We start from the raw sequence: 13,393 nt of genomic DNA, 5'->3' as shown, positions 1-13,393 counted from the left end.
ATGCTATAAAAGAAGCCAGTACAAAAAGACTACATACATACTGTATGATTCCAATAATAACAGAACTAGAGAGACGATAAAAAGATCAGTGGTTGGCCGGGCACAGTGGCTCAAGCCTGTAATCCCAGCACTTTGGGAGGCCAAGACGGGCGGATCATGAGGTCAGGAGATCGAGACCATCCTGGCTAACACGGTGAAACCCCGTCTCTACTAAAAAATACAAAAAACTAGCTGGGCAAGGTGGCAGGCGCCTGTAGTCCCAGCTACTCGGGAGGCTGAGGCAGGAGAATGGCATAAACCCGGGAGGCGGAGCTTGCAGTGAGCTGAGATCCAGCCACTGCACTCCAGCCTGGGCAACAGAGCCAGACTCTGTCTCAAAAAAAAAAAAAAAAAAAAGATCAGTGGTTGTCAGGGGCTCAGGGGAAGACATGAGGAGGGATGGGTAGGTGAAGCACAGGGCATTTTCAGGGCAGTGCAACTATTCTGTGTGATCCTATAATGATAAATACATGGTGTTATGCATTTGTCAAACCCATAGAACTTTACAGCATGATGAATAGTGAATCTTAACATATTTCACTAAATGATGGCTCAATATTGGCTCATCAAATGTTACAAAAGTACCATACTAAAGCAAGATGTTAATAACAGTGAAACTGCGGGAGTGGTGAGAGGGGTATACAGGACTCTGTGTTTTCTGCATAATTTTTCTGTGAACCTAAAACTGCCCTAAAAATAGTCTATTAAAATATCTTAAAAATAAATTCAATACATTCTAACTATGAACAATCAAGCTTTTATCAGTAATTACTGGCAAATAAAGTACTTAATATAATGCAATTTTCCAAATACCTATGCTTACCACCTAAGCACTAAAATTTATAACCTTAAAAATAGTTTTGCATAAGAATTTTCCTAAAAAGTATGTCTACTTCTCTATTTTGTATTAACAGAATCTTTTAAATATAATTTGACCCATTTGATTTGAACATCAATTATTAATACTATTATGTCAGGGAATATTGAGGTTTCAGGCCACTGCCAGAGTATATTGAGTTAGCAATTCTACAGATTCTTCCACTGTTTTCAGCTGCAAATTTTTAGTCCAACAGCTTTTAGCAGCCACCTACTTCATATTTCCCAATCTGCTATCTACTAAAAAACAAGCTGAAATGAAAGTTTAAGGTAAAATTAGATGAACAGACTTATTAATAGTTTTTTATTTTAAATACAACTTTAAAAGGCCTTTGCATGAAAGTGTCCACTTAATTATAGTATATGGGCAGCCACAAGTGGTAACTATTCCTTCCTGGCTCACAAAGCATTTATTTTTTATTTCTAGTTTCATGCCAGTATTGAGGTAAAAGGAAGTCTTAATGTCATGTAAGGGCAGGCACTTTCACTTGAATTCAATGTGGCATATTTTTAAAGTCTTCCTACTACATAGTCACATATTTTCTTCTTCAAAGGTTTCTTTTCATTCTCTCTTTCTGCTTCCTTGATTTCCCCTCTGCAATTCCAACACCTCCTCCACCCTCCATCTTTTTGTCTTACCTCTTGAATTTTAAGGTTCATTTTACGTTTTGTGGTCTTCAGTTCCTCTTCAACAATGGCTGCATTCTTCTAAAAGCAGAAGGAGAAAAGATTCTAAATAATCTGAAATGACAGGAAGAAATTGTCTATCGGTATATCAGATCAAATCAGGTTTTTTTCTGGCAACCTATAAATGCTATTTTTAATATGGTTATAAATAGTCTTTGTTATAAGTCTGAAGTAATTATTACCATGAGTTATTTAACAGGAAAGCTATTTTATTACTTTGATACATGATTTCTATAATTTCCTCTTTTATATCATAAACAGTGATTACTTGCACCCACCTCCTACATAAAATTCAATAATTAGAGGTCAATCTGGCAATTGACAGACATTTTACTTACAGGATATATTCTTAATTTTTTAAAGAACTCTATTTTTTCCAGCTTCAAATATTATTCGTGCTTACAAGCTGAGGATGAAAAACACAGCTTTCCCTACTTATTCTCTATTAAGATAAATGGCACCACAATCTCAGATGTAAAACCTCAGAACCATCTTTGCCTTCTTTATTTACTGCCTTCAGTCCTTCCCAGTACCATATTCTAGCATATCTTTTTTTTTTTTTTACAGAACATTCCTCTTTCCTTTCAAAATGCCACAACCCTAGCTCAGACCTAATTTGGCTCATGCCTCAAATAATGCTATGGATTCCTAATTGGTTTCCCTGCCTCCAGTTTCTCTCCCTCTATATTGCTAAATTTGTTTTCCTGTTTTCATTATGTCACTTCCATATCAAAAATCTTAATCACTCCCCATAGGATCAACCCCAACTACTAATTATTCGTGATTTTCAGATGCTGTATAATGTCATTGCTAGCTAATATCCAACTTATTTCCCACAAACAAATCCTCACTCTTGTAAGGCTAGTTTATATATTTCTCCTAGCTGTACCCAGTAGAAAGATCCAGGTTCAAACCTGGGTAACAAGAAGATAACAGGCATGTGTGATCTTGGACAAGTGATTTATCCCAGGGACCCAGTACTATCATTGTTAAAAAAATGGGGACAATAATATCCTATTCACAAGATTTTGCAAAGATTACACAAAATAACACGTGGAATATCTATTACATTGCCTAGCCCATGAAGGGAGAACAACATTGTTAGTTTCTTTTCCAAGTAGTCCTTATTCTTTGCTGCCTCTGCGTGTGCTCCTTGAAATGTCCTCACCCCTACACTTTGCTTCTAAAGGTCCTATGCCTTCCCTGAAGCCTGCCTAATCTATTCCAGATAGGGCATCCTCACCCTCTCAAACATGTCTGAACACAAAGCCCTTACTTGGCAATATTCACTTTTTGTCCTATACTATACTGTTCTGTAACACTTTCTATACTTATTTTTCCCTTTTGAATTTTTCATGCTGTGGCTTGTTCTCCCAACTAGCATATGAGTTCCTGAAGAGCACAGGCTCTATCTCATACCTCTGGACCCACACCATCACTTGTATGGGGTAAGAGTTGTACAGTGCAAATCTAATAGGCCAAGAATCCTCAAATCAACATGCCAAATGTCAAATGCCAAGAATCCTCGTATCGACATCACCTATTTTTAAAAGTCAGTGTCATAGGTCTGTTGCCTCCTCCAGCTAACACCTAACAGTGTGTTTACACTTCAGAACTCTTAGACTCAAACCTTTGTTTGCGAGGCAATCTCCAGAGTGGCAGTCAATCTTTGCACCTCATCTTGTGCCTTGTCTTCTTCCTCTTGTACAGCTCTCAGTTGCTGGCGCAAATTCATAACTTCAAGATGCAACAGCTTCAGGTCCTTAGAATGCTCTTCCTGTACTGTATTCAGTCGATCTTTCAGAAAAGCTACCAGACAGCACAAGAGGGGCACCAAGCAGCAGAAAGAAGGTCAGTAGAGAAAATCAAGCACCTACACAGGACCACATTTCTGATGATTCTTATCTCTATACCTGTTTTCTGAGGATTCAAATCCTTTTCAGTTTGCAGCCGGAAGATGTTCATCTTCAAGGACTGAATGAGGCTTTCAAGACGGCACATTCGATTTACCAGAAACTCACAGTTCTTCCATAAAATATCTGTTTTTCCTGCACAAATTGCTTCATTTTGGATAGGACTAATGACTTTCTGGCTGTCCAGGTCTTCTAAACAGTTTGGAGCCTCCAAATAGCCTCTGGGACAAAGATCCCAAAATAACAATATTATGCAATGCAATTTCTACTACGGTAATGCCCAAAACTGAGTCAATGTAACATTTCCAATAAGAATAATAATTGGAGCCCACGAACATGGTGGGCTTCTGACTCTCCCTCCACGCAGGGACATGCTAATCAATTCCCTCCGAGAAGTGATTAATTGACACAGATCAATTCCCTCTGAGGGAAAGTCAGAAACAAGTTGAGAGACTCTTCTGTATCTGGTAACTGAGAAAATATCCACATTGACTAGGTAGGAAAAGCTGACGCACACTCAGGTCCAAACCTCACCCCAGGAACTGTGCCATCCAATTAAGAAGGTATCCCCAACACGTATTCTCTCCCTGAGGAGAGAAGCGTTTGGACCTCATATTTAGCACCCTAACTCTAAGATTCCCCACAGTGTGGCTCTGAATTCACCTGCCTCTAGGAGCAGAAGTGATTAGGCATACCCGAGTCTCCCTAGACCACAGAACACAGAGGTGATTACACATGGGTGTGTAGGCACTTACAGAGGCTTCATCCCCCAGGATCAGGATAGAGAAGGGCCTACAACTCAAAGCTCCCAGTTTCTGCCTGGAAGGGGTTTGCCAATGTACTCTGTCAACTGCTGCTGTTACCAGTTGAGTTTCATACAAGCCTGCATCAGGGAATTAACTGGGCTGACAAACATAACCTCTGGCAGCCTAAAGGGGAGTTTGGCAGCCCCCAAGCCTATTCCCCTGGCTCACTCCATCAATAACTACAGTCTACCAATTCCTCCTGGAAAAACTTTTTCCATGCATCAAGCGCCCTAACTTTTATAACTTCTACTTGAGGGACTGCATTTTAAACCTCGTAGCTCTAGGGACAGAAAGGATTAGGAATACGAGAGTCTCATATGAGAATCTTCCCAAATCACAATACTAAGAGGTGGTTTTAAACAGAAGTGCAAGCAGTTCCAGGGACCACACTTCTTGGAAGCAGTGCGGAGAAAGGGCTGAAACACACAGTTCTGGTTTTCACTAATAAGGATTTCTCTATACATTCTCCCAGTGAATACTTGATGGTCTGGCTTCTAACTAACTTGCATCAGGGAATTAACGGGGCAGGCAAACAATACACCTCTGGCAGCCTAAATGAGAGCTTGGTACTTGCCAAGACTTCTCCCCTAGCTTGCCCTAGCAATAACTCCAAGTCTACAGAAGCTTCCTAAAAGTAGTTTGTCCACTCATCAAGTGACATAACTCCTACAGCTCTCATACAAGGACTACCTCCTTAGCCACCCAGCTCTGGAAGCTGATTTGGCTGTGCATTTTCAAGTCTCTCTAGACCACAGAAAACAAAAAGGTAGACATACAACGGGCCCACTCCCAGTGCCGTACCCTCAGAGGATGTAGTCTGAATGACAGTAGTATAGGTATTTGCCACAGAGCTTCTCCCTGGCTTAGAGTAGAGAGAGAGAAATGCCTGCCTTAGTGCAGATAGATAATGCCTGCTTTAGTGCAATAAGGGATAAATACCTGCTCTCAGCTTCACCCTGAGGATAGAAGGAACTGGAACATGCATCTAACACCCTAACATTTTCAGCTGCATCTAGAGAGCGTGGCTTCTGTCTTACTGCTCTCATGGTACTAACAAGACTCGGCACATCTTAATCTTCTGGGGCCACCAAAAACAGAGATATCAGATTGTACAAACACAGAGATTTGAGAGACACATTATAATTTCTGGCTGTATGAATTGGTAAGATCTCCTACATGAGGGCCAGTTTGACAAGACTGGGAGAGGTTACTGTCTTACTCAATGTACAGAAACCAACACAGAAAGTTAAAAAAAAAAAAAAAAAAAAAGAATAGGAAAATATGTTCCAAATAAATGAATAAGACAAATCTCCAGAAACCAATCCTACTGAAATGGAGATATGTGGTTTTTCCAAGAGGCAATTCAAAATAATGGTCATAAAGATGCTCGCCAAGGTCAGGAGAATAATGCAAGAACAAACAGAATTTCAACAAAAGACAGTAAGAAAGTATAAAAAAGTACCCAACAAATCATATAGCCGAAGAATACAGTAAGAGAACTGAAAAAATTCAATAGAGGGGTTCAATGGCAGACTATATCAAGTGGAAGTGAATAAGTAAACCTGATGACAGGTCACTGATAATCATCCAATGTGAGGAGCAGAAAGAAAAAAAATGAAAAGGAGTGAAGATAGCTTATGGAACTTATGAGATACCATCAACAGAACAATATGCCCATTATCAAAATTGCAGAAGGAAAAGTGAAAGGAATAGAAAACACATTCGAAGAAATAATAACAAAAAACTTCCCGAGCCTGGGGAAGGACATAGAAATCCAGATCCAAGAAACCCAAAGGACAACAAACAAGATAAATTCAGAGTTCCACAGTCCCATACTTAGACACTTATATAGTTTGGATGTTTGTTCCCTCCGAATCTCATGTTGAAATGTGATCCCCATTGCTGGAGGTAGGGCCTGGTGGGAACTATCTGGGTCACGGGACAGCTCACTCATGAATGGCTTGGCAATGAGTGAGTTCTCACTTTTTGTCCACAGAAGAGCTGGCTATCTAAAGGAGCCTGGCATCTCATCCTCTTTCTCTCACTTCCTCTCTCATCATGTGACTCACCTGCTCCCCCTTGGCCTTCCACCATGATTGGTGGCTTCCTGAGGCCCTCATCAGAAGGTAAACAGATGCTGGTGCCATGCTTTTTAGCCTGCAGAATTATAAGCCAAATAAATGTCTTTTCTCTATAAATTACCCAGCCTTAAGTATTCCTTTATAAGCAACACAAAATAGATTAACACAGAAAGTTGGAAACAAATAGTGAGGCACTGCTATAAAGGTACTTGAAAATGTAAAAGTAGCTTTGGAACTGGGCAATGGGCAGAGACTGGAAGAGTTTGGAGGGCTCAGAAGAAAACAGGAAAACAAGGGAAAGCAGAACTTCTCAGAGACTTAAGTGGTTGTGATGAAAATGCCAACAGAAATATAGACAGAGGACATGCTGCTGAGATCTCAGATATAGACAGAGGACAGGCTGATGAGGTCTCAGATAAAAATGAGGAAGTTACTGGAAAATAGAGTAAAGGTCACCCATGTGACACCCTAGCAAAGAACTTGGCTGCACTGTGTCCATGCCCTTAGGGATCTGTGGAAGTCTGAACTTAAGAGTGATGTCCTAGGGTATCAAGCAGAAGAAATCTGTAAGCAGTAAAATGCTCCAGAAGTGAGGCGGCTGCTTTTAACAGTCTACAATTAGATATAGGAGCAAAGAAATGACTTAAGGTTGAAACTTATATTGAAAATTGAAGCACAATATAAAAATTTGGAAAATTTACAGCCTAGCCATGTGGTAGAGAACAAAAGAACATTTTCAGGAAAGGAATTCAAGTGGCCTGTGGAGCAACCATTTGCTAGAGAGATTAGCATGACTAAAAGGAAGCCAGATGCTAATAGCCAACGCAATGGGGAAAAGGCTCTGAAGGCATTTCAGAAATCTTTGAAGCAGCCCCTCTCATCACAGGCCCAGAGGCCTAGGATGAAAGAATGGTTTTGGGGACTGGGTGTCACTGCCCTGCACCACCTCAGGAGTGCTCCCCACATCCTGGCTGTTCCAGCTCTCACCAGGGCTCAAAGGGCCCCAAATACAGCTCAGGCCACTGCTTCAGAGGACATAGGCCATAAGCCTTTGTAGTTTCCATGTGGTGCTAAGCTTGCAGGCATGTGGAATGCAAGAATGAAGGAGGTCTGGCAGCTTCCACCTGGATTTCAGAGGATGTATGAGAAAGTGTGAGTGCCCATGCAGAAGCTGCCTGCAAAGGCTCTGCTCCTGCAACAGACTTGTTAGGGCAGCACTGAAGGGCAATATGGGACTGGAGTCCCCACAAATGGTCCACCTGAGGGCACTGCTCAGGGGAGCTGTGGGAATGAACCCACCCTCCAGACCCTAGAAGGGCAGAGCCACTGGCAGCTTTCACCCTGAGCCTGTAAAAGCCACAGGCACTCAACTCCAACCCTTGAGAGCAGCCACGGGGGCTGCAACCTGCAAAACCAGAGGGGCAGAGCTGCTCAGGGCTTTGCTAGCCTATCTGGCATACCAGTGTGCCCAGGATGTGGGACACAGTCAAAGATTGTTTTGGAGCTTTAAATTGTAGGACCCACTGCTCCTTTCTTTTAGCCAATTTCTTCCTTTCGGAATGGGAATGTTTACCCCATGTTTGTACCACATTATATCTTGGAAGTAAATAACTTTCATTTTGTCTTACAGGTTCATAGGTGGAAAGAACTTGCCTTGAGTCTCAGATGAGACTTTGGAATTCAGATTTGGGACTTTTGAATTAACACTGGAATAAGTTAAGCCTTTAGGGTACTATTGAGAAGGGATGATTATATTTTGCAGTGTGAGAAGAACATGAGATTTGGGGGCATATGACATAGTTTGGATGTCTGTCCCCTCCAAATCTCATGTTGAAATGTGATCTCCATTGTTAGAGGCAGGGCCTGGTGGAAGCTGTTAGGTCACAGGGGCAGATCCCTCATGAATGGCTTGGTGCCCTCCCCATGGTAATGAGTGACTTCTCACTCTGTTAGTTCACACTGGTTGTTTAAAGGGGCCTGGCACCTCCTGCTCTCTCTTGCTCCCTCTCTCACCATGTGACTCACCTGCTCCGCCTTTGCCTTCCACCATGATTGTAAGCTTCCTGAGGCCTCAACAGAAGTTGAGTAGTTGCTGGCACCATGTTTTTACAGCCTGCAGAACTATGAACCAAATATATCTCTCTTCTTTATGAATTACCCAGTCTCAAGTATTCCTTTATAGCAATGCAGAATGGACTAATGCAGACACATTGACATCAAATTGTCAAAAGTTAAAAACAAAGATTTTTAAAAGCATCAAGGGAAAAGTAGCTTGTTACATACAAGAGAACCCATATTAGACTATCAATGAAGTTTTCAACAGAAACCTAGTAGGCAAGAAGAAAGTGGAATATACAGTCAAAATCCCGAAAGAAAAATACAACTGTCAGCCAAGAATACTATACTCAGCAATGCTATCTTTCAAAAACAAAGGGGCAATAAAGACTTTCTCAGACAAACAAAAGGTGAAGGAGTTTATTGCCACTACCTTACAAGAAAAGCTAAAGAAAGTTCTTCAAGCTGAAGGAAAAACAAAGCATAAAAATCACTAGTAAAAGCACTGTCAAATTCAAATCACTCTAATGCTGTAATAGCAGGTTATTGATCAATTATATCTCTAGTATACAGGTTAAAAGACAAAACTAATAAAAACAACTATAGCTACAATAATTTGCTAAGAGATACACATTATAAACACATGTAATTTGTGACATTAAGAACATAAATAGTGAGAGCAGGGAGAGTGAAAGTGTGGAGTTCGGGCACGCAGTAAAACTTAAATTGTTATCACTTTAAAATAGCCTATTGTGTTTTTTTGCAATCCTCAGAATAACCACACAGCAAAATGAGAACACATTGGATAACTAGAAGAAATGGATTAATTCCTAGAAACATGTAACCTACCAAGACTGAATAATGAAGAAACTGAAAATCCGAACAGGCCAATAAAGAGTAAGAAGATTGAATCAGTAATAAAAAGTTTCCTCCTATCAAATAAAAACCCAGTACCAGATGGCATCACTGCGAATTTCTACCAAACATTTAATGCAGAATACCAATTCTTTTCAAGCTGTCAAAACATTGAAGAGGAGGGAATACATCAAATTCATTTTACAAGGTCAGCATTACCCTGAAATTAAAGGCAGACAAAGACACTAAAAGAAAAGAAAATTACAGGTAAATATTCCTGAATACAGACGCAAAAATTATCAATAAAAACATCAGCGGCTGGTACAGTGGTTCATGCCTGTAATCCCAGCACTGTGGGAGGCCGAGGCGGGCAGATCACGAGACCAGGAGTTTGAGACAAGCCTAACCAACATGGGGAAACCCTGTATTTATTGAAAATACAAAAATTAGCCAGGCGTGGTGGCACATGCCTGTAATCCCAGATCCTCAGGAGGCTGAGGCAGGAGAATTGCTTGAACCCAGGAGGCAGAGGTTGCAGTGAGCCAAGACTGCACCACTGCACTCCAACCTGGGTGACACAGCAAGACTCGGTCTCAAAAACAAACAAAACAAAAAACAAACAAACAAAAAAAACACTACCAAACCATATTCCACGGTACAGTAAAAGGATCATTCACCACGATGAAGTGAGATTCATCCCTGAGATGTAACAACAGTTCAACATGTGCAAATCCATAAATGTGATCCACTGTATTAATAGAATGAAGGATAAAAATTATATAATCATCTCAATAGATTCAGAGAAAGCATTTAACAAAATTCAATAGTTTCATAATAAAAACTCTCAACATCAAAGGTATAGAAGGAATGTACTTCAACATAATAAAGGCCATATATGATAAGCCTACAGCTAACATCATGCTCAATGGTGAGAAGTTGAAAGCTTCTGATCAGGACTGAGATAAGGATGCCCATTCTTACCACTTCTATTCAATGTACTGTTTTAAGTCCTAGCCAAAGCAATTAGAAAAGAAAAAGAAATAAAAGAAATCCAAACAGGAAAGGAAGAAGTGAAATTGTCTCTTTTTGTTGAAGACATACAAAATCTTATGTACAGAAAACCCTAAAGACTCTACCAAAAAATGATTACAATAAATGAATTCAGTCAAGTTGCAGGATACAAAATCAACATACAAAAAATCAGTAGCATTTCTATCCACTAACAATGAACTATCTGAAAAAGAAATTAAGAAAATAATCCCATTTACAAGAGCATCAAAAAAAAAACTACTGAGGAATAAGTTTAACCAAGGAGGTGAAAGATCTGTACAATGAAAACTCTAAAAGGCTGATGAAAGAAATTGAGGATGACACAAATACAGTAATGAGTTATGCAATGACAAGGATACGTTCTGAGATATGTGTTGTTAGGTGATTTTGTCATTGTACAAACATCATAGAGTACATTTACACAAACATAGATGCTATAGCCCACTCCCTAGGCTATATCTCCTGGGCTATAAACCGGTATAGCATGTTACTGTACTGAATACTGTAGGTAAATGTAAAACAATGGTAAGTATTTGTATATCTAAACATAGAAAAGGTGATGCCTTGCACTGCAATGTTACCATGGCTATGACATCACCAGATAATAGGAATTTTTCAGCTCCATTACAGTCTTATGGGACTACCATCTAATACACACTCTGTCACTGACTGAAAGGACCTTATGTGCCACATGACTGTAAATTGAAAGATATCCCAGGTTTATGGATTAAAAGAATTAATACTGTGAAAACGTCTATAATACCCAAAGTCATCTACAGATTCACTGCAATCCCTATTAAAATCCCAATGTCATTCTTCATAGAAATAGAAAAACCTGAAAATTCATATGGAACCACAAAAGACCCCCAAAATAGCCAAACCAATCCTGAGCAAAAATAACAAAGGTGGAGGCAGCACATTAGCTAATTTCAAATATATTATAAAGATATAGTAATAAAGAGAGCACAGTATCTGCACAAAAAGATACACTGTCCAACATACCTAGGCTATATCTCCTGGGCTATAAACCAGTATAGCATGTTACTGTACTGAATACTGTAGGCAAATGTAAAACAATGGTAAGTATTTGTATATCTAAACATTTCTACATAACAACACATATCTCAACGAAATATGATAGGCAGCCCAGAAGTAAACCTATGCATTTATGGTCAATTGATTTTCAACAAAGGTGCCAAGAATACACAATGGGAAAGGACAGTCTCTTCAATCAAGTACTAGGAAAACTGGCTATCCATATATAGAAGAATGAAATTGGGCCCTTATTTCACCCCATATACTAGAATCAGCTCAGAATGGATTAAAGACAAATGTAAAACATAAGACCTGAAACTGAAACTACTAGAAGAAAACATAAGGGAAAACCTCTTTAACATTGGTCTCAGCAATGAATTCTTGGATATGACTCCCAAAGCACAGGCAACAAAAGCAAAAATAGACAAATAGGAATGCATCAAACTAAAAGGCTTCTGCACAGCAATGGAAACAATCACCAGAATGAAGAAACATCTCACAGATTGGGAGAAGATACTTGCAAATCATACATCTGATAAAGGACTAATATTCAAAATATACAAGAAACTCAAACTACTCAATAATAAGAAAACAACCTTATTTTTTTAACATGGGCAAAAAACCAGAATAGACATTCCTCAAATGAAGACATACAAATGGCCAACAGATACATAAAAACAAAACTCAACATCACAAATCATCAGGGAAATACAAATTAAAACCACAATGAGAAAACCTCACACCTGTTAGAATGGCTATTATCAAAAAGATGAAAGATAACAAGTTGGCAAGGGTACTGAGAAAAGGGAATCTCCTGTACACAGCTGATGGGAATGTAAATTAGTATAGCCATTTTGGAGAACAGTATGGAGGCTTCTCAAAACACTAAAAGCAGAACTGCCATAGGATCCAGCAATCCCACTTCTGGGTACACATCCTAAGGAATTGAAATTAGTATGTTAAAGGGATATATGCACTCCTATATAAAGGGATATAGCACTATTCACAATAGCCAAGATACAGAAACAACCTAAATGCCCATCAATAGGGAAATAAGCCAGGCATGGAAAAACAAATATGCATGATTTCACTTATATGTAAATCTTAAAAAGTCAAACTCACAGAAGTAGAATGTAGAACAGTAGTTAACAAAGGCTGGGTAAAGGAGAGGAGGTAGATAGGGAAAGAAGAGATTGTTCATCAGAGTACAAAGCTCCAGTTTAAGAGGAGGTATAAGTTCTAGCGATCCACTGCAAAGTACATTGAGTATAATTAATAATAATGTATTGCATATTTCAAAATTCTTAAAAGAGTAATTTTAAATCTTTTTGCCACAAGGAAATAAGTATGTGAGGTAATAGATATGTTAGTTAGCCTGATTCAATAATTCTACAATGTATGCATGCATCATAGCATTACATTTTACCCCATAAATATATACAATTATTTGTCAATTAAAAATGAAATATAAAAAAAGAAAAAAGAATAGACTCTTTAGTTAACAAGCATTTATTAACCATTTCAATTTTAAATATATTTCTTGTTATTAGGTAAAGATGAGGCCAATGTGGGATAAATGAGGACCACTGACTTTTTAATTGTTGTTTATTTTAATATGGATTTTTCATAAACCTTTTCTTGTTATGTAGAAACAAGTGATACATAAAACATGTTAAATATTTAAGGTGTGATAATTAGGTACCTAATTAAGTATGTCAAATTGTCCCTGTTTGCAGATGACATGACTGTATATTTAGAAAACACCATCGTCTCAGCCCAAAATCTCCTTAAGCTGATAAGCAACTTCAGCAAAGACTCAGGATACAAAATCAATGTGCAAAAATCACAAGCATTCTTATACACCAATAACAGACAAACAGAGAGCCAAATCATAAATGAATTCCCATTCACACTAGCTTCAAAGAGAATAAAATACCTAGGAATCCAACTTACAAGGGATGTGAAGGACCTCTTCAAGGAGAACTACAAACCACTG

At 38.9% G+C, this 13,393-nt stretch overlaps 1 protein-coding gene across 1 annotated transcript in view; it reads right to left on the bottom strand.

The window, feature by feature from the left end:
• Positions 1–13,393, bottom strand: part of CCDC150 (coiled-coil domain containing 150) — a 95,406-nt gene that overhangs the window by 72,410 nt on the left and 9,603 nt on the right. Inside the window, 3 exon segments of the mRNA XM_017869300.1 lie at positions 1,555–1,623; positions 3,233–3,411; positions 3,516–3,736. Coding sequence (XP_017724789.1) covers positions 1,555–1,623; positions 3,233–3,411; positions 3,516–3,736 — 469 coding nt within the window.

The sequence above is a fragment of the Rhinopithecus bieti genome, unplaced genomic scaffold (assembly GCF_001698545.2).
Source record: "Rhinopithecus bieti isolate Rb0 unplaced genomic scaffold, ASM169854v2 scaffold_2572, whole genome shotgun sequence".
NCBI lineage: Eukaryota > Metazoa > Chordata > Mammalia > Primates > Cercopithecidae > Rhinopithecus > Rhinopithecus bieti.
Note: the sequence above shows the minus strand (reverse complement) of the source record. Positions and strands in the feature narration are given on the sequence as shown.